This window comes from Lepidochelys kempii, chromosome 3 (assembly GCF_965140285.1).
Source record: "Lepidochelys kempii isolate rLepKem1 chromosome 3, rLepKem1.hap1, whole genome shotgun sequence".
NCBI lineage: Eukaryota > Metazoa > Chordata > Testudines > Cheloniidae > Lepidochelys > Lepidochelys kempii.
The window spans coordinates 116,437,068-116,458,871 of record NC_136382.1 but is presented as its reverse complement, the minus strand read 5'-3'; the positions used below and the strand labels follow the sequence as shown (position 1 = coordinate 116,458,871).

Below are 21,804 nucleotides of genomic sequence, written 5' to 3'. Positions count from 1 at the left end.
ACAGCCCACATTGTACCACTAGGAAAAACTCAATGAGCAGCTAGAAGAACAGCGACAAGAGCAAGCCCTGCAGAGATATCGCTGTGAAGCTGATGAGCTTGACCATTGGCTACTCAATACCAGAGCCTCTTTGGACACCACTTTGATTACTTCTGAGGAACCCATGGACATGGAGGCTCAACTGGTTGACTGTCAGGTAAAACAAAAGTCATGGTTCAGTTCTGCAACTATTACACTGAGTAATAGTGGTCCAGCCAAGGAGGAGTCAGCTGTGGGAAAAACTATTCCCAGAGATGCCCTGGCTGTCAGCAAAGCAGTATGCCCCAGGAGGAGAGGTAGGAGGTAAACCCCATGACTTTGGGAGACTAAGCTGATAAAGCCAAACATCCCAGGGCTGTCTGAGATACTGGCCCTTTTCCAACCACCCCCAAGTGTTGCCAACTGGGGTAGAAGAGTAGGTAAATTATAGAAAGCGGGACCTGGAAAGCCCTTTCCACCCACATACCTACAAAAAGAATGATCAAGTACAGTCAAAACATGTTTAAAAGGCACAATATTTAAACATAATGTTAACAAACTGTTATATCCTGGTTACTGAGATCCTTGGGATTATAAACTTCCAACAAAAAATGGAACCTTAATATTTAAAACTTTTGTTAAGGCAGAGTTAAGAATGCCCAGTGATAGCTTGTGCCCTTCCAGAACGTTGAGTTCAGCAAAACTCAAACGTCTGAAAACCAGAAAATACTGAGTTTAGGTAAACACCCAGCCAACTGTAAGTCTACCCCCATTCAAGATGGCAGTATCCCCTGGGAATTATCCACATACACTCCAGCTGCCTTCACTGTGTGAGTGTAGCTGTTCTGAATGGCGGAAGAGTAAGTTGGAGCAGCTTGGAAGAACTGTGATTGGGTTATGAGGAGATCTGGATCTGAGTCCCCCGATGTGAGGCATCAAAGGAAAAAGGTGCATGTGTACCTTGAGGTCTGCATCTCTGCAATACATAATTGTGAAGGTGGTGCCAGCAGCAGGGCACTGGGGTCATCTTGCCATGTCTTGAGGTATGAGAGCTGTCTGTGGAGGTAATGATGAGAGGAGGAAAATACAGGTTTAGGTGGTATCCTGTGTGCAAGTGGGAAGGGGCTATATAAGGATAGGAAGCGGCTGTTACATTTTACAAGTGTAGTATTGTGTTGGACAAGTAGGCTCCGTGTTTGAGCATAGTACAGGTGCAGGTAGAGCCTGTCCTTTGCAGCGAAAAGGCAGAGTGGGAGTATATGTGTTGTGGGTGTTGTGAGGCATCGCTCAAAGAGGACAGAGTTGAAGTTGGATAGGTGTTTACCTGAACTTGGTATGTCCTGATTTTCAGAAGTTTGAGTTGTGCTGAACTCGATGTTCTGGAAGGACACAAGCTATCACTGGGCAGCCTAACTCTGCATTGATGTAGTCTTTTGCCATTTAATTTCCTAGTTTTTAAAGAGAGAAATGTTTGTTGGTAGGAGGTAGTGGTCATTTAGGCAGTTGTGGTTTTCACCTAGGTTTGCAGTTGATATTCTACTGTGGCTAGATAATAATCAAAAGACCTAGCCTTCATACAGTGTTTCATCACTAGATCTCAACAGACTTTATATCATTATCCCCATTCTACAGCTGAGAGACAGAGGGGAAGTGGCTTGCCCACGTCACCCAGCAGGCCAGTCACAGAGTAGCAATAGTCTCAGTTCAGTGGTCTTTCCACTAGGCCGCATGGCTGCTATGTAATTCCTCAGTGCTCCTCCCCCCTCCTGTTTGTTTTGTATAGTGGAATGGGGATGATGGTCAGGGTTTGAAATGTTTGCAATGTGTCGTTGCTAACAGGGCTGTTCCAAGAAATCTCAACCTATCTATGTTCTAGTCCACCGCTCTCCCAACCCTGGCCCTTCCCCCACACATGGACCAGCCCCCACACTGGGGTAATGTGTATATTATTAACTATTCACTTTCTCGATTTCAGGTGTTTAAGTTTGTATTAACTTTATTTCCCCCACCTGAAATTCCAGCTGTAAGAGGAGCATGGTCTCCTAGAACACACAGTGGGCAGGGAGAGGGCTCAGACCCCTGAAGAGGGGTAGGACTGTCCCAGATCTCAGCACATCCCCAGAAGGGGAGAATTCAGCATAGCAGGCTCTGAGAGGACTGACAACAGCATCATCTTCTGCTACCTCTCACATTCTCCAGCCTCTGTCATCTTCTTCCCCTGACTGCAACCCACTTTCCCCTTATCTTAGGCCCTGACCTACCACCCATTCCCATTTACTCCATTCCCCTTAATGTCCCCATCCCTAGCTGCAGACTCAACCCCCTTTCCCCGCATTCTTAGTCCAATCACCGCTCCCCTCTCAGTAAGCATTTGAATGCACGTGTAATTTATTTTCTTTTCAAAAATAGTTTCAGCGTCTTTTGAATATTCCTCTCTGTACACAGATGACAGTTTTCAGAAAAACAAAAATAAATAAACCCACATCAACACTTGACAGAAGCAGATTTTCCCCAGATTTTCCCCAGCTCTTTCTCAGATTTCAGCCCAGGGTGGGTTTCAAACTTCAAAGTTTCTAGAATCTCTAAACTTAATGCAATGTTGTTGTTTCTTCTGGGGGCTGTCTCTCAGGAACCCCTTGCTCAAACAAGCCCACATTTGGATCACTGATCCTACCCTATGGTCTCATGAGGCATAACAATTTTCAAGACAATCTGTATAAGCACATAGATTTTAGAACATTTAGAAGAGTCATCCTTTAAACCAAAAGCTGGCCTTAACCTTAACTCTGGGGAGGGGCTCTACACATCCGTTAGCAAGAGAAAGAGAAATGGAGATGAATACAGCCTGAAACAAGAGCTTTGAGACTTGTGAATTACTCCATTCATGTCAGTAGGTGTTCCCATCTCACCTTCACCATGCTGGAGACTTTCTGATACATGTCAGGCATATCCAATCTCCACTCCTCACCCGACTCAGCCCTGTGTTCTTGGGGCATGCTCCAAGCATGCCTGTTCTAAGCTCCCAAACCAGAGGGTCAGGACCTCCCCAGACCCTGGTTCGCAGAGTGGGGAGAGTAGAAAGATGGGCTCAGATCCCCTTAGAGGGTCAAGACGCCCCAAATCCCAGCTCACATGAGGGGTAGCAGAGGGAAAGGGGCTCAGATATCTGCAGAAAGTCAAGAACCTGGCTTACATGATGGGCTAAGGATGGAAGGTTAACCCTCCCCTAGATGGGCAGGTGCCCCGGATCCTAGCACAGACACAGTGCAGCAGGGCTCAGACAGTCAGACTCCAGCAGGGAGGCAGAGACCCCCAGATCCCAGTTTACATATTAAAAAGTAGGGAGAAGGGCCCAACCCTCCCAGAAAACCAAGCCCCTCCAGAACCTGGCTCATGTTGGGGACGAGAAGGATGGGTCATACCGTCATATATGTTCAGGGACCCCAAGCTCTGGGCACACACACATGGGGGACAGTGAGCAGGGCTCAGACCCTCAGATAGGCGAGCCCCCTCCAGAACCTGGCTCCTATGGGGGGGTGTCACATTCCTGTAGATGGGCTGGGGGCCTTCTGACTGTGGTACACACAGAAATGGGGAGATGATAGGTGCCCCTGCCCCTATTCTCCCAGCCCCATGTCTCCCTTTTAAGTGTTTCACACTGCTTCTTCACCCCCCTCCCAAGTGCCCTCCCTTCCAAGCGTGCATTTGTTTGGGTAGTTTTTCTTTTTAAGAAGTAGTTTTGGTGCCTTCTTCTTAGGAATCAGAGGTCTCAAACCCTGGTTCATAGGGCTTATAGGTACCAATAAGCTCCAACCTGCTATCCAGGGATCTGCTAACAGTTGCACAACTAGAATCTGAACTCCAACAAAGGACTCCCGTGCTGGGCTCTGATTGGCGGATCTCTGGGGGTCCTGATTGGTTCTCTGCTTGTATTTAAACTGAGCACAGGGGAAGGAAGTTGTTTGCACAACTGGGTTTCCTCTGTTTAGGACTCCTTCTCCTGCAGTACCTGCTCCTATTGTCACTAATTTCCTGGTAACCTGACCCTGCATCCCTCCTGGCACCTAACTCTCGGTCTGCCCTCTGGTCTGTCTCAGACGCTGACCTCCTGGTATCTGATCCTGCTTGGCTCCCAACTCCTGCTCTGACCACTAAGTCAGACTGCCCACATGCTGGTCTTGACAATTCTGAATATTCTGCTGTATTCAGATTATATTTTCCCAAAATAAAAATCCCAGTTTGATAGAGGTAGATTGGAACATCATGCCTGCTTTTTTCACTTCAGATTTCTACCCTAGGTTGGATTAAAACTCACACAGCTAGGTGTGGTGCTCAGATTTAACAATCATTACATAGCCAAAGAACCACCCGGGTCCTGTAATGTAGAGGTAGTTTTCCAGGTAATTAGTACCTCTCTCTGTGGATGCTCAGGATAATCCTTGATGTGCATAACTGGAGAAGCAAACTCTTTTTTAAATAATGTTTTAACATGATTTCCCCCAAAAGGACTGGTAATACTCTTTTTGGGGTAATCCTAGAGTACTGGAGATCCTGGTATGATGATCTAAGCCCTGGTTTGGTCCCTGATTTCTGTGCTGGTTAGTCTTCCTTTATGCACTGATTCAGAGCTCAACTACCCTGGGGTAAATCATGAGTAACTTTGTTGAAGTTAGTGGTGTTACACTGGTGTAAAATTGATGTAATAGAGATTAGAATCAAATCATGTTTCCAGTCTTTAAGACCTCTTCAGTACTTGAAATTCCAGTCTATCCAATCCTGCCATGATCTCACTGTTCATTCTTGTTCTTCTGTAGACCAACACTTTGAAGTTAAAATAAAATGATGGTATGATTTATCATTTGTATGTAAGCTCTAGGAAATGAATTAGTGAAAAAGCAGTCGCTAATCTAGTGTGGAAAAATTAGTACTGCTCTTCAAGTAATGGTACTTTAAATTGCCTGTGTTTCAAAACTCACAACACAATCCTTTGTGTAACAAATTTAACAAACGTTTTCATTTTTTTCAAGTTCTGCCCATCTTTACAGCACACGTTCCTTCAGAGAGCAAAGCCTCTAGAGCAGTAGTTCTCAAACTTTTATAGTGGTGACCCCTTTCACAAAGGAAGCCCCTTTATAAATTAACACTTTTTATATATTTAACACCATTATAAATGCTGGAGGCAAAGTGGGGTTTGGGGTTGAGACTGACAGCTCATGACCCCCTGAGGGTTCTGACCCCCAGTTTGAGAACCCCTGCTCTAGAGCACTTGACAGGTGCTGTGGAAAATGGAAACGCACTTTTGTTATCTGACTAAAACTGAGTAAAAATCTAATATGATATTTTAATTTGGAAGCAGCAAAATGTGCCTCATTATCTATGTAATAAATAAATAGTGAACTGCATATCAGGAAAATAGATTATGAAAACAAGTAAGCCACAGATTTGTCTCTGTAAATCGCTCTCTAGACTAAAGAGGATTATATAGAGGATCTCAGGGCCATTCAAGCACCAATCAGAAAAGGCAAACAGTGAGAAGAGAAGCTTATCAATACAGACACAGCAACCTGGGGGAAGGAGGGTGGGAAAGCAGAGAGTGTGATTTCTTTCTTGTTGTATATTCAATGAAGAGGAAAGGAGTAGCCATTTATTGTCCTATGCAGTGGTGTCACTGTCCAGCACAGAAAGAATGGAATAGCCACTAGGCATCTTAGCCACAGTGGCCGTTGAAATGCAAAAAAGAGTGTCTCCTTTGCAGCACATTTTCTGTTTCAAATAAGCCAACTTTTCAGTGAACTTCTTTTAAAATTTAAATAAAAAGTCAAGACATGCAAAGGGTTGCAAGTATATTCCTGAGGACTCTGGAGGGGGCTGGAGAGCAAAACAAGGAAAATCTTTAGTTTGGAAGAGGATGAGGTAGGCCACAGGTCTCCTTGCCAGGAAGCTTGGTGAATGCTGGAAAATGTATGAATTTGCCTCTTTGTTTTTGCTGCTGCAGAACATGCTGGTGGAAATTGAACAGAAGGTGGTGGCCTTGTCAGAGCTCTCTGTGCACAATGAGAACCTGCTCATGGAAGGAAAGGCACACACAAAGGATGAGGCAGAGCTGTTGGCCGTAAAGCTCAGAACTTTAAAGGGAAGCCTTCTGGAGCTGCAGAGAGTGCTGCATGACAAACAAATCAACATTCAAGTAAGCAGCTCTTTGTAATTGGCTTTGAAGGGACCAGTATTTTTCCCCATTAACAATTGTGGTAGGGGGTTTCAGACAATTGGGAGGGGGAGTTAAGAAATGTTTGACCGTGATAAAGTAAGTTACACATCTTAAAACAACAAATAGCAGGATGCTAAAACATATACATAATTTCTCTAGCAAGCTGTAGCTTAATATTTGCATGTTATAACACAGATCATTGATTTCATAATTAATTACGCTATTTTTATATCAGTATCTTTACTAGACAGCAATAACATACTATTTGATTAGTTGGCCTCAATTTACTGAACCCTTGTCCCCAGTCTTTTGTCTGTTGTAGATTGTATGCTCTCTGGGGCAGGGACTCTACTTACTTATTTCCATACAATGCATTGTGGGCTTTACAAGAAACAAATCATCAACAAAATAATGGAACATATTTTTAAATATTGCAATCGGTAACTAGTATCATCCAACTAGATAAGTATTCTCTCTCTTGAAGAAATGAGGAACAAAGATTGACAGATTTAACCTGAATATTGTTTTATGATATTATTTCCAGCCATATGACTGTACCTAATGCATCTAGATAATGTCTTTTGTTTTAAAAGTTATCTTATTTATTCTTTAGGCTAAATTAGCATGGGGAGAAGTGAAAGCACACAAGGAAGTCAACATATAACATGACAGACTGGCTTTTCGTTTTGAATTTGCTTGCTCTGGGATATTTTCTTCTTCTTCTCTAGCCTTTGGGTGTGCAAATCAAATACATGATAAGCTTCAAAAAATGTCTATATTGTAATATAGATTAAAGTTTATGGAGCACTTAGCTTGAAAAGTTACTAGGTGCACTAGGAACTATTTTTAGTTCTAGTGTCATACAGAAGAGCGCAAAAAAAAAGAAAAAAATTTTTTTCAAAAAAGCAGATATCATGGTTTTGTTCAGATTTGGTATTAGATGTGTTGAGAATTTTTTATTCTGAAAAGAAAACATTTCATCCCAAGTACCCCTTCAACATTATTCTTGCATAGTAAACCTCATGATTATGCAAATTAAATAAATGTTACCAGCAGTGTGCTGAGGTATAATATTGTCATATATAAGTCATATAAAATCACTGGCAAAATGCAAAGATAGTAATTGGTATCAAAACTTGATTTCTTGCAATGTTGGGTTTTTAAATACGATAAGATTAATGAACCCCAGTTTTATTGTAAGCTTATTTACAGAATTTTTGGCTACTTTGCTAATATTAAGATAATTTTCGTTATAATTTAAAATTATTACCAGACTTAAATCAACTGCTTACCCCAAAATGTTACATAAATGCAACACTTCCATTTTATTTAAAGACCATGTTCTTGAAAGTTTTTATATCCATGTAAGCAGCTATTTTAGCTTTTAGGACTTCAGTTGCAGGTCATGAACATAAGAAGATAGAGGAAGCTGTGTATCATCTAACTTTTTAGAAGAAAGAAAAGGAGTACTTGTGGCACCTTACAGACTAACCAATTTATTTGAGCATCCGATGAAGTGAGCTGTAGCTCACGAAAGCTTATGCTCAAATAAATTGGTTAGTCTCTAAGGTGCCACAAGTACTCCTTTTCTTTTTGCAAATACACACTAACACGGCTGTTACTCTGAAACCTTTTTAGAAGAGAGGTTTAAACTGATTATCTGATCAGTGAAGGATATTTTAGTAAATGACCCCTTCTTATAATAATTTCCTAGTCTGAACTTCTCTTTCAAGAAGTTACAAGTTACATTGCATCCTCTCTTCTCTTAAATTCATGATTCTCACCTTATAATTATTTCCTTGATTAAGTGACCAAGGCATAAGGCATTTCCTGTGGATTAATGATCAGAGAAGCTGATGGCCTGAAATATAGTAGAGGAACATTAACCCCAGCTGATCACTGATCCTGAGGAGATGTTATGTGCCAAGACCATTATTGCTCTCATCAGATGAAAATGCAAAAATAAAATCACAGGCTTATCATCACTTCCCTTGGGTACAAGACAGCCACAGAGAGTGGTAAGAAGAAGGTCTCTCCTCAACCTACACCAGACAATAGAGCTAGATAGCAATGAAGGGAATGCATGTTGCTCTGTCCCAAGTAATATTATAGCAGCCACTTTACCCCTGTCCCTCAAGGAGACCCAGGAAGCATTGTGTCCTCTGAAGTGCTTCACTCCGCCCCCCCTCTCCCCCCCCACAACCCCCTGCTGCAAATGTGACCCAGTATATAAACTGCTGCAATGCTCTCTTGCTCTGCGCCTGTACCTATCCTAATAATTTGCTCTCGAATACGCTGGAGAAGTTAAACTACTTTGATGAGCACAAACCATTTTGCAGACAAAATTCTTTCTTTATCTTCCCACACCCTCTGATGCACAGGGCATCCACCAGTTTCTGCCTTTCATTTAGGGCCTGTGCTGGTCTGTTCAGGCGTTTTGAGTATCATGTTTATGGATATACTTCTTTCTCTGTTGTTCTGCTTAATGTTTCTCTAGATTGCCCCCTTTTTCTCTTTACAGGTAATATCCATATTATCACTTCCCATGGAAGTCATGGTGGTGGCATACTTAAAATGTGTCCTAAATATGTCCATCATCGTCATTGTCTTACCATGTTTGATGCTTTAGATTGGTTTACTCTACTTAGACTCTGATATTGTAAGAAACTCTTTCCAATGGACTCTGAATATCGTCCACAGGCATGAGTGAGTTGATCTTATCAATTTCTGTTGTAGATTTCCATGACCCTGCTCCATAAAGGAGGACTGACATGATGCCAGCGTTAAAAAAGTTAAAAAATTTTCTGTCAGTGCCAATCATGCAACTTCTCCAAATCTGTTTCAAGTGTATGAAAATTGTTTGCTGCTTTTGATATTTGTTGCTTGAAATCAAGTTTGATGTCACCATCATTGCACAACTCGCTCCCTAGAAAGATTAAATTACTTACTACTTCTAGTGTTTCTTTGTCCATTCAAATGGTTATTTTGTGGACATTGATAGCCATATATTTTCTCTTTCCCTTGTGGATAGACAAACGAACTTGTTTTGCTGTTTCTGCTAAAAGCTCTGTCTTTTCTTCTATTAAGTAATGTGTTGAACTGAGGCAGGACAATGAGTTCAGCCAAAATGAGTTCATCCGATTGTATTCTATCGTTTGTCCATAAAATTCCTAGTTGCCTTCTGTGGTTATTGTCCTCATGGCAAAGTCAATGACCAGTGCAAACAATAGTGGGGACATAATACACGTTTACCTTACTTCAGTTGTCACTGCAAACCATTTGCTGATGTTGTCACTATCTCTGACTACGTATTCAGCATTATAATATAGATCCTTGATTATTCTAATTATTTTTGCTGGTATTCTGTAGTATGCCATAATTTTCCAAAGACTGTCCTTATGTATGCTGTCAAAAGCCTTCTGGAGATCTGTAAAATTTATCACAAGAGGTCCTTGCCAATTCCACATTTTGTTCTAGAATATGTCTGAGAACAACAATATGGTCTTCACATGATCTCAGTGGTCTAAAACCTGCTTATTCCTCTTCAGGTTGAAGGTCTAGTTGTTTCTTGTTACATTCCAGGATGATAGTACACATGATTTTTCCAGGTACTGAGCGTAATGTGATTCCTCTCTAGTTATTGTAGTTAGTATGGTCACTCTTCTTTGGCAGTTTTACTGTAAGCCTCTCCTCCACTGGGTTGGGTTCTTTTCTTCATTCCATAGTCTATCCAAGAAGACAAGAGAAGTTTGGAGGGCCGTTTTGTCACTTGCTTTAAGCATCTCTTCAGTAATGTTATCCTCTCTGCTGCTTTCCCATTTTGGAGTTTACTGATGAGTCTTCCATTTCTTCCCATATCAAGCTCCAGTGGTAGGTCTTCATCAGGTATTTCTAGTAGTTAACTTGGGCTTGTTCTATTTAAAACAGTCTGAAAATATTCTTCCTATCTTTTCCTTTTGTTGTTGTTCTGTATTAAGAGTCTTAACATTTACATCTCTGATAGGCTTCCAGTACTGCTAAAGTTTCCTGTTAGCTGTGTGATTGTCTTATACAAGGTTATAAGATCACCGCTTTGGGTAGCATTTTCAGTCTCTTGACATTTTCTATCCATGTATGCACTTTGTTCTCTTCTAGACTCCTTTTTATCTCTGTCTAGAGTTCTGTATTCTTCTTGCCACTTGCTTGTCTCTTGACATGTCTTAGCATTAATGGGTTTTTGCTTTATAGTTATTCTCTTATCCACTGCTGTCCAAGTAACATCATTAACCCATTCTTCCCTTTTAGATTTTGTTATTAAAATGTCTTTGCATTGCCTGGATAGAAGCTCTGATGTTTTCCCTCAGAATATCAGCATCTGGGTTTTCTTCAACTAACTCCATTAGAACACTGCACCTGTTCTTCAGCTCAAGCTGAAAAGCACCTTTTGTGTTTGGGTCTTTTTGATTGTGTGCTATTGATGCGTTGTCTTCTTTTAACCTTCTTCTTCCTCTTAAACTTGATCTTCAATTTAGTGATGCAAAAGTTATGGTCACGGACCACATCTGCTCCCTTGTGCGCACCTGTGAAATGTTCTTGAAATGCAGAAGCGATCTATCTGATTCTTTGTAGTACCGTCTTGGGAGTTCCATGTCACTTTCTGGATTTCTTTGAGGAAATATTTTCCCATCTATCACAAAGTTGTTCATACTGCAAATTTCTACGAATTGTTCACCGTTTTGGTTCATATCCAAACCCCTGCTGCACTTGCCCATAACTTTATCTAACCCATCATTGTTCATTCCAGTGTTTGTATTAAAATCACACATAGTCACTATGATACCATGTTTTGGGACATTAATTAAGGCATCTTGTAACAAATCATAAAAAGCATTTTTTTCCACAACTGGATTTTTGCACTGTGTAACCACTAGCTTGAAGAATCTAATCTAAAAGTGAACTCTAATAATTTTTTCATGGACTGGTTCCTACTTCATTCAGCATTTGGATTGCTATGTCAGCTTCAAGTCTATGATCCACATTCCTTGAATATATGATGGTTTTATTTGAACAAATTATACTTTAGAGAAACAAACTTGTTTATCTGCACTCACTGATTCCAATGACATCCAGCTAGTAGCTATCCATTTTGGTAATTACTTGAGCTGTTTTAGAAGCTTTATATATTGTTCTCAGTGATTTTTTTTTCAGTGCCTCTCATATTCTTCACATGAAGTTGATCTCTTGTTCAAGCCTGCTGCACACTCTGTATGGCTCCTGTCGTTCATTTCTGTAGGAAGTTAATTTTTACATCATAGGATTACCAGCACCCAGCACAATCTTGTGGATACTTCCCCATCCACCACCCAGGGGATGCGCTTAGTAGCTTCAGATGCTCCAAGTAACAGACAAAAACAAAAGGAAGCTGTGGAAATACCCTAAAAGCTCTTAGATCAGAAGGGATCCAAATAATTTTTTGCAGCTATCCATTGCAGAGTTTAGCAGTCATACCATACAATATCTTTCAAACTTTTATGCTGTGAGACTACCTTCAAGCTACACGTATTTGGGGCAATAATATGAAATAAAATGCTGTGTTGACCTTGTTTTTTCTCTGCTTTTCTTCCAGATGGCTCCACTTCCTGGTTGCAGGAATGTGTGGGGTCAGCTGATATGAGGGTCAGAATGTAAAGGAGCAGTTACGGTGATCTGCCTCTTCTGCACGGAGATCTAGATCCTTTTAAGACCCCTTTGGAACTTCCTGGTGCTCCTCCTGCAATGGGGGCTCCTATTGGTTAGGAAGGTGGAGAGGAGAAGGATTAGAGGGGAGGTTCATAGAGTGCTATGGGTCCAAAAGGGTAAGCGCAGAGGCAGCACTAGCCTTTCCTAGGGAGTGGAGGAGCCTCTTACACTCCACCAGCACCAGCTACACAGTGAATTGCTAACCAGTTTCCCCTGCAGCCCATCCTCATTCCACTGCCCAATTTCACCACTTCTCCCTGATCCCACTTCCTGGCCCCTTCATCCACTTCTCACTCTTATATGGGGAACCATGTCATCTCTTCTCTCTGCCTTTTCCCCAGTCCCTGAGTCTATGTCCCAGCCTCATTCTGCTCCTTCCCCCTCACTGAGCAGGAAGCAGGGATTCTATGAGTGCATGGGAGCCAAAGAGTCAGAAAAAAAAGGTGAGAGAAGTTCTTGAATGAAGCTGGGAAAAGGAGGTGCTCAGTGGAAAGGTTTAGAAGGGACTGAGCAAGAGGGGCGAGGGAGACAAAGGCTGGGGGTAGGAAGGAAGCAGAGACCTGTAAGCCATAGAGATTCAAATAAATGTTTACAGGTCAGATCCTCTTTCCATCTGCCATCCTAGGCCCAATCCACTGTAGCCCCCCTAAATCATGCGCTTGCAACCAGGAATGGTGAAGCAGAGGGCAAAGATGAGGAAAATGGTAAAGATAATGGCAAGAATTTTCAAAAGTGATGTCTAAATTTAGGCTTGTATGTCCATAAATCAGCATCTAAATAAATGGCCTGATTTTCAGAAAGGCTAAGCACCCACAACTCCCAATGAAGCACTTATTTTTTCTAATGCAATAAAAGACTGAAAAATGTTGTTTTATTCCTTAGAAAGTTCCCAAATTTGTATAGTTCAGCTAAGGTTAAAAGCCCACTAACCACAAATTCAGTATATTTACTGAAGTGTTGTTGTTGGCTAACTTTCATGTAGCCTTTTAAAAATCCTAATTTAGATTTAAAGGCCTAAATTTACCATTGAATTCACATATTTGGCTCCCAGTGAAATCAGTGGAAGTTGTATGTGCCCCTCTGGGGGCAGAATATGTCCCCAGTTTCTTAGAAATTCAGTGACTGTTAGATTCTTTCGCAGTTGTCTTGTTTGTATTTTTTTCCATTTCTTGTAGCTCTGTAAGCAGTGCAATACTTAGTCTTTCAAAGCAAACAGTATAAAATTGCATATTTTAAAGGGACACAGTCACCACACAGATCACATTTCTATCAAAATTTACACCTAGTATAGTTACACTTAACACACAAAGTTATTCTAACTGAAATACATTAGCAGCAAACAGTTTCTGTTTTTTTAAGTTTATTTACTTTATGCATTCAAAAGTACATTGTAGTAAATAAATTGCCTATAAAGATTAAAAAATAATTGATACCAATTTTGAATCTTGGTTTTTCTGAGTACTTACAAGCCAATAAACAAAAAAAGTTCTATCAAATACAATTCAAATTGAAATGTTAATGTGTTCATTACCTTTTATCGTCTATGATTTGGGAATAATTAAAACAGACACAACTAAACATAGGAGGTTAGTGCTAGAACATGTGTATTCTAGCTTATATATATATATATATAAGCTAGAATACACACACACACACTTTGCAGTACATGTTTTACTCCTGGATCTACAAATTCCAAAGGCTCTCTCATATTTATTTATTTCTTATTTCCATAGACTGAAAAAAAAAATCTGAAACAAGCTTGTCTTGTAATGTTCCATTTTCAAACCTTGGTGTGGTTTTATTACTTAGCATGCATCCAAGGCCTTCAATTTGTTTATTTTAGTTTTGTGTAGCACCTGTCCCCTTGGTAGCTGAACACTCCTCCTAGCGAAGAGGATGCTTTAAGAATCTAGTTCAAATCAGTCTCTAGCCATTGATAAGCTTTCTGTACCATTTAGAAAAAGTGTGTCTTTCTCCATTCAAACAATAGCTTCCCTTCATTTCTTCCTCACCAAGATTAATTTGAGATTCAATGAGAAACTATTCATTTCTTTCAAAAGTCCTTCAAATAGTAGTAGGAGATAGAGAAATCTATATACTTGTCTCAGGAAAATTGTCATATTTTTAATCAGATAAGTAAAACTGGAAAATAACCCTTGCTTTGCTTTGCCTGGGACCCCCCACGCTTCATTCCCTATCTACCTACCAGCTTTGCTAAAGACTTCATAGCAGTTTCCCTACATCCAGCTAATCTTCAAGGAGAATAGAAGACTTAACCACAATGGAGTGAGGCTTGGGGTTAACAGCAGGTCTTGATGAAAGACCACTTAATTTTTGTCCCCCTTACAATTTTCACCTTCTAACACCACCCAACCCCACACCAGGACCGCTCCTGTTCACCAGAGCTATTGAATTGTCCATCAGAAAGAAAAACCTTAGGCTTCTTTCTATGTTGTTGTCTGAATGCCTGCAACTGCAGTGCCATGTGACAGCAGTCCATATCAGAGTTCAAGTCCAATCACTGATGGGTCATTATCAGCTACAAGTGCAGTGAGACATGAGACAATCTTGTTTCCTTTTCCATTAGTTGATGGCATTGCACCTGTGCTGTTCCCTGTCCCTGAAAGAAAACAAGGGACCAAGTTGGACTTGAAGTTCATTCCCCATCATGGGAGCATATTCAGCTCTCTCTAGAGCACTTGAGTGGCCAAGCTTGATTCAGAATGACAGCTGAATCATGGGTAAAACCTGTATCCAAGGAGTCACATCTACAAAAATGAGATGCATAAAGCAAAAATCAAAAGGGAAGAGGGGCTGGGCCCTAGGTGTAGATTTTGAAGATTTGGAATCAGTAAAGAAAAAAAAAAAACAGGAGGAAGTCTTTCATGATAGCCTGGTATTTCTATATCTAGATATTTAATAGGTGCTAACTTTGAATATACCCAGACAATCACAAAAACCCAAAATTCCGGAACCATATAAGTTCATGTTTGTAAATGCTGGAGAAGAAAATTTGTGCTTAAATCCCTGCATTTAAATACATTTTTCTGCTGTTGCTGATCAGCACTTCTGAATTTACGATGAATGTGGATTTCATAGGGGTCAAGGATTATAGAAGAGTGGCTGGATCAAAAGAAATATCATTTGTAAACTCTTCCGTACCATTGAGGGCTTTGTTTTCTTTTTGGTGTTTGTTTACACAAAACATTTGTCTAATAATTTATTTGAGAAGAAAGGATCAATTATATATAGTAAGGGAGGATGAATGGGAATCAGTTTGCCTAAAATCACTGTCTGTCCATCTCTTTATCTCTCTTTTCTCTCTGTGTCAATCAACTCTCTCTATCTTTTGTATTTATCTTTTTATCTACCACAGATAAACTGATTCAAATATACTTATTAATTTTGGGGCTTAGTGTATAGGCCAGAATAAGAACCAGCATTCTCTCATTTGTAAATAATCAGTAAGCTGATGGAAACAATCAACTGATTCCCATCATTGTCAATTGGAACTTTTAAAGCTGGTAGGCATTTTAGGTCAATTAGGTCTTTGGGAAAGGTGGAGGTCTTCACTTTTAAAAAACAGATGTAATGTTTGCGTGAGGTACTGGATTAGCATTCCTGAAGAAAGTGATCTGCTGTTTATCCATGGAATATTAGTCACAGAGTAAATGCACAGGGCAACTGCAACTGGAGCTGGGTGAAATTTTTCAGACTTTTAGGTTTCAGAGTAGCAGCCGTGTTAGTCTGTATTCGCAAAAAGAAAAGGAGTACTTGTGGCACCTTAGCGACTAACCAATTTATTTGAGCATAAGCTTTCGTGAGCTACAGCTCACATGAAGTGTGAAGTGAGCTGTAGCTCACGAAAGCTTATGCTCAAATAAATTGGTTAGTCTCTAAGGTGCCACAAGTACTCTTTTTCTTTTTTCAGACTTCTAGTTTGTTCCATGAAAAAATGCAGTTCTGATTGACCCAAAACTATTCATGAATTTGACCCAGTTAATTTAATCTGGGAAACATTTTTCCGGGTCAGTTTCAGAAAACTATGTTTGTGTCATCTTTAGCCAGTGATTAGGGCACTTAGCTGGGAGATGCAGGTTTAAATCCCCACTTTGGAGCAACATTTGAACTTAGTGCTTTCCTAGCCCAGGTGAGCTGCCTAACCACCAAGCTATACCGCTCAAACTCTTCTGCTGAAGCTGTTCCACTTTATTAATTATAATTGGGTCAGGAGAGAGAGAAAGAGGCTATAACATGGTGATTAAAGGTTTTACCTGATGATAAGAGGTGTGGATTCAAATCTTCTCTCTGCCTGATTCAGAGGAGAGTTTTAAATTCACATCTACCTCCCAGGTGAGAGCTTTAATCAGCAGGCTATGGAGTTATTATCTTGTGTTCTCTGGCCAAATGGATAGTTAAGTAGTTATATAAAGCAAAACAGGAGAGTGTGAGTAGCCTACCCCAGAATAGCCAATAGCTTGGTGGTTAGGGCACTTACACAGTAGAAGAGGGTGCCTCAGTTTAAGTCTTTGCTCTCAGGAATGCTTAAATATGTATACAAAGTAGGGCATCTTCAGTAGGTGAGATTTCGAGTAACTTACCCCAGGATAGCTTGGAGGTTAGGCTGCTCAGGGGGAGATCAGAGTTCAAATCCCAACTCCAGAGTGGGGATTTGCAGCTGGGTCTCCCACACGCCAAGCCAGTTCCCTCATCACTAGCTAAAGGTTAAAAGGAATCTCTCTCTCTCTCACACTTTTCTGAAGCTGACTGGACTTTTCCAGTTTGCTGACAAATTCTAAACATTTTCAGAATGAAACTGAACCAAATATTGTCCCTAATGTTTTTGTTTGCTGGCTGAACTGAAAGATCAATTATTTGCCCAATTCTAACTGCAACCCTCTTCATTGCTGGCTTGTTAATGTGGCTTTCCTCTGAACTGAAGGGACATCCTGTAAGAGGGTGTCTCTAAGTCTATGCCAGTCCTGTTCCTCTGATTCTGCTAGCAAGATGCCAGTTGTGGTGGAGGTGTTTGCTTGGTTTGTTTTATGGAGACCTACCTGATACTGGCCAACAAACGAATAACTTCAAGTCACAGCTGAGCTAAATTCATGTAAACCAGCATCTTAGGAGTTGAAAGGCACTATACCATATTAATATGGACTGAGCCGGTGTCTCACACCTCGTTGTAACATAAAAGGTCCCTGTTATATAAAGTAATTGTTTCTTTTCTTCTTAATCAAAGCAGGGAGTTTTACAAGACAAGGAGGTATGTGAATTGGACCTGATATCCTCACACAGTCCAAGTGTCCAAGAATGGCTGTCCCAAGCACGAACAACCCGTTCCCAGCAGCAACAGAGCAGCCTCCAGCAACAGAAAGTTAGTACTTTGTACTTGCCACATGCTGACCTGCAGGTTTCATTTAACATCACAACATGTTTCTTGGTAGGACTTTAGGCATTTACTGCCTGGGCAGTGTAGGGAACCAGAAATTTATAAGATTCTTCTGGTGTATGCTCTGTATTTACATACATCTCTTATTTAAACCCACTTTTGCCCATCAAATGGATACAAATACCCTAGGGGTAGGCGTAGTATCTGAATAGATTGGAAATGATATAGCTAGTTTAGAACTTCTTCCTTAAATAATTGCACACTATTAGGGTGGCACATTGTCCTGTGAGGAAAAAATGACTTGTATAACTTAAATATCCAGGTCTAGTTCATAGCTGGTCCTTTGCAACGTTGTGCAAAGAATGGGGAGTATGCTAGATGCCTTTCCCCTACACACACAGTCTGTACAGGGGGCACTCAGAATCACAGTCCCTGCACTCTTCTAAAAACAGAATCTGCTCCTTCCAGCACACACAGTGCATATGGGGCCATGTTTCCATCTCTTCTACTCACAAGCCAGCCAAGCTACCTAGCTTCTGAGAAGGAGCCATGTTACACTATCTGTTTGTAGGGTTTTCTATAGCAACATAGGATCTAAGGCCCCAACGCAGCAAATTACTTAACTATGTGCTTTAATACTTTCCGAATCAGGGCCTAAAAGCTTTGTGCTAGCATGCTGCATTATCCTGCATACCTGAAACACTAAAGAGATTTTGCCCCCTGAGGCAGAGCTCTTCCTAGAGTTTGCACCACCCGTTGGTGAGGGCTGTGCCATAATGATGCAGTTGACCCTTCCCCGCCCCTCTCCCCATCAGAGGTAAGACGGAGCCAGCCAGACCAAATTAAAGATGACCTTGTGGTTATGGCTCTGAATGGGGACCCAGGAGGTCTGTGTTCTGTTTCTGGCTCTGCCCACTATTTCCTATGTAAACTTGGGCAAGTCACTTAGTCTCACTGTGCCTCAGTTCCCCATCTGTACAGTGAGGATAATACTTACCTTACTTCACAGAGATGTTGTAAGGATACATTCATTAAGGTCCTGAAGCACTCCACTGCTGTCTTGATGGAGACAATAGATACACACACCCTTGTGGTGTCAGTTTGGCATGACTGAGTCATAAGTAGCATATTCGTTTTTTGAGATTACTCACCTTAATAACAGTGAGGGGAAGGCTATGGACATCTATATCATTCTGGGAAGGCTGTGGGCATCTATACTCATTTCCTGAGCATTTATTTTGATGGCTGTCCTACTCTGATGGTTAAGAGAGGTAAAAACATGCATCGGATACGCTCTTCACAACCAGAAAAACAAACAAACTATTAACATAGCCATCTTTGTTCTCTGTTAGGAGCTGGAACAAGAGCTGGCAGAGCAGAAGAAGCTACTTCGTTCAGTAGCAAGCCACGGAGAAGAAATCCTAACCCAACATTCTGCTCCAGATGGCCGTCGAGCTAGGTGAGCTTCGATACATTTTTTTTTCAGTGGGGATCCCTAAGCCTTCACACTTTGGCCTCCTTGCTTCTGTCTGTTTCTTCCAACATCTTGTTCTCTAATTTTTGTTCTGTTTGTGTTTGTACAGAGCCTAGCACAATGGGGCCCTGATCCATGTCTGTGGCTCCTAGGTTCTGTGATAATACAAGTAAATAATAATACTATCCTAAACCACTGGGATCTGAAAGCATAATCTTATTAACAAATGAAGTGTCTATAACTTAATTTTCTCTGCATGAAGTTAATTAAGACTTTTATCTTTGGCACTTGGAACTTCTCTTGAATTTTGAGCCATAGGGTGAGATTCTCACCCTCACTCTGGACCATTTATGCCAGGCCTTGGTTCAGGCTGGGGGAGAATTCTCCCTGGTAATAACTGAAGAAGACAAATACAGCCTGCTTGAGGACTCCCACAAGACTTGGCATGGGAGCATGCAGCGGTGGGGCTGAGGAGGGTGGAGAGTCCTGAATTTCCATTTGCTGCAAAGCTGGCCATTAGTAGCTCTGGGGGTGGGGCAGGTAGGATGCCATAAATTAGAACAGCTCTCAGAGCTGCTTAAATAACCCTGGCTCCTGCAATATGCCAAAATCTGGAAGGCATAAAGGTGGTTCATAGGATAGCGGAGCAAAAGCTTTGATGCTCAATATTAGGGACTTTTACATTAAAACCAGTGCATGTGAATGACTCAGCAGGGGAAGAAGACCAGTTGCTCTCAGCAGTTTGTCTTCCTCATGCGTTAGTGTTTACAACAAGGAAGTGTAATAATTTAAAGTAAATTGAAAATCTCCCAAGTTTGGGGTTCAACCCAGTCCTGTAATAGTTGTGGAACAGTTGTTTTCCAAATAGCCACATTCACAGCTTTACCCCTGAACTTGGTTATAAAAGAAGGGGGAAAGTTGAACTTAACCTTTTGTTCACCAAGATTCAGGTAACATGTCTGACATGAGGAGAAGTAATGTAGGACACATGCGGAAAAATAGAGAGAGAGAGAGAGAGTTGATCCAAATTAGTAACTAGTAATTTAAATAACTACAACTTCACATTCTCTGAAATAACAACTGATTTAGAATTTAAATTTGAATCTAATATATTTTTCATCAATTTGGGGGTTGTATGTGTTTCTATTAGCTTATATGAGTGTTTGCAGCTCCATACAGTTCATAAGAGTTGAACAGGTCTGGTTATATTTGAGTACTTATTTCTGTTCTAAATGTATCCTTCATATTACCGCTTTAAAGCACGACTAAAAGCTGTTCTTTTAAAAAAGCATTTATTTCAAAATTGAATTATGTGAAAAATCAAAACTGAAAGGGGCAAGAAACACCTTCAATTACAATACTTCCTGAGCTTAACTTATATTTTTTTGTCACAGTGAGAAGCCTGATGTGTTATCTCAGGAGTTAGGCTTGGAAGGTGAGAATCCATCAGCTGAAGATCAAATGAGAATGAAATGGGAAGGCTTGCACCAGGAATTCAGCACCAAACAGAGACTGCTGCAGAATGCTTTGGAACAGGAAAAGGCACAACCGGTAGCTGGTTTTAATGTTTCTGTGCACTCTTGTATGAAAAGCATGTAGCTGAGCACACAAAGTACAGTTTATGCACAGCAAATGCCTTATGTCGAATACAGTTTTTAAAAATAGTCAGTTCAAGGAACATAAAGCAAAATTTTTTGTAAAATTTTACAAATTATCCAAAATTGGAAGTATTATTCGGCTTTATGAGTTTAAACTCATTGTGTGGGATCCTGGACCCATTCAGTTTATTGACCTCAATGAGGCCAGGATTTCACCCATGGAGTTTTACCGCAAGAGGTAAATGGTTCAAGACTTGCATAGATCGCAGATCACCTTCACTTTAGATGTAAGCAGAACCATCTGCCAACTATCCAAGGGTCTGACAGAGATTAAAACTCATAATTATTATTAGTTTATTTGTATTTTAGTATCCCCCTGAGGCCCCACTTAGGACTGGGGCCTTCCTGTGCGAGTTGCTGTACATATGGCAAGGGACAGGCTCTGTGTGAAAGAGCTTGCAGCCCAGTTTAAAGTGAAATGCAGCAAGTGTGTGCAACGAAGAGAGAATGAGGAAAGAAGAATGAGAACAACAGTGATGAAGGTGCATGTTTACCTAGACTCACTCTGGGCTTGACTCAGCTCACATAAAACCCAGTGAAAACTTTCCCACAGACCTTAATGGGAGCTGGATTGGGCCTTATGTGCAAATGTAGATGGTTTTTTTACTTAAAAATATGGTACAATATAAATAGAGTCGGCAATCCTCATTGCCCACTCATTTGTCCTGATTCATTTTAAAAAAAAAAAAAAGAGCACCCACTATTTTTTTCCCTCAGATGTTACAGCCCCGGGGCACCCACGGTGTCAGTGCCTATGCAAGGTAGACAAGAATTTGTCTAGCTTCAACTCCCAGCCATTGGATTGTGCTATACTTTTTCTCTTGTTAGGCACTGGCTTAGTGCTCTGTTCCAGAATGGTCTAGTAACTGTAGCTTTCCAACATATAAACAGTATTACTACTTCAGCATCTTTGGGTATAGTGTCTCATTGCTAAGTTTAGTTCAAGTGTACTGTTCATACATGCTATGAACCTCCAGTGTGAGCAGCTTTATAACAGCGGTATATGTGTGACTTATTTAATGGTGTAGGGGCTCCTCAGCCGGTAGTAGTATCTATATTTTCGTATGAGAGATCCAGTGTACATCAGAACTACTCTAACCAATATTTCTCTTCTAACAGCTTTACAACAGACCAAACAGACTGATGTCTGGCCTACCCTTGTATAAAGGAGAAGGAAAGGCACAAGATAAATCATCAGTTGAATCTATATTGGTTGGTTTGAACCAGGCCTTTGAAGATGTTTCATCTAAGGTACAGTGGCATTATTTGTTTTTAAATACAATTTTATGCAGAGCTGCTGTACAGAGTGAACACTCCTCTAGTTCCCACTTGGCAG

General features: G+C 40.8%; 1 protein-coding gene across 12 annotated transcripts in view; it reads left to right on the top strand.

Annotated features, from left to right (window-relative positions):
• Positions 1-21,804, top strand: part of SYNE1 (spectrin repeat containing nuclear envelope protein 1) — a 501,907-nt gene that overhangs the window by 361,341 nt on the left and 118,762 nt on the right. For 10 of the 12 annotated variants that reach the window (XM_073337684.2, XM_073337685.2, XM_073337688.2 and 7 more), the window contains 6 exons: positions 23-196; positions 6,014-6,205; positions 17,187-17,321; positions 18,689-18,795; positions 20,205-20,361; positions 21,588-21,719. In XM_073337684.2, coding sequence (XP_073193785.2) covers positions 23-196; positions 6,014-6,205; positions 17,187-17,321; positions 18,689-18,795; positions 20,205-20,361; positions 21,588-21,719 — 897 coding nt within the window. The remainder of the gene's footprint in view (positions 1-22; positions 197-6,013; positions 6,206-17,186; positions 17,322-18,688; positions 18,796-20,204; positions 20,362-21,587; positions 21,720-21,804) is intronic. The other 2 variants (XM_073337695.2, XM_073337683.2) reach the window with 1 other exon arrangement.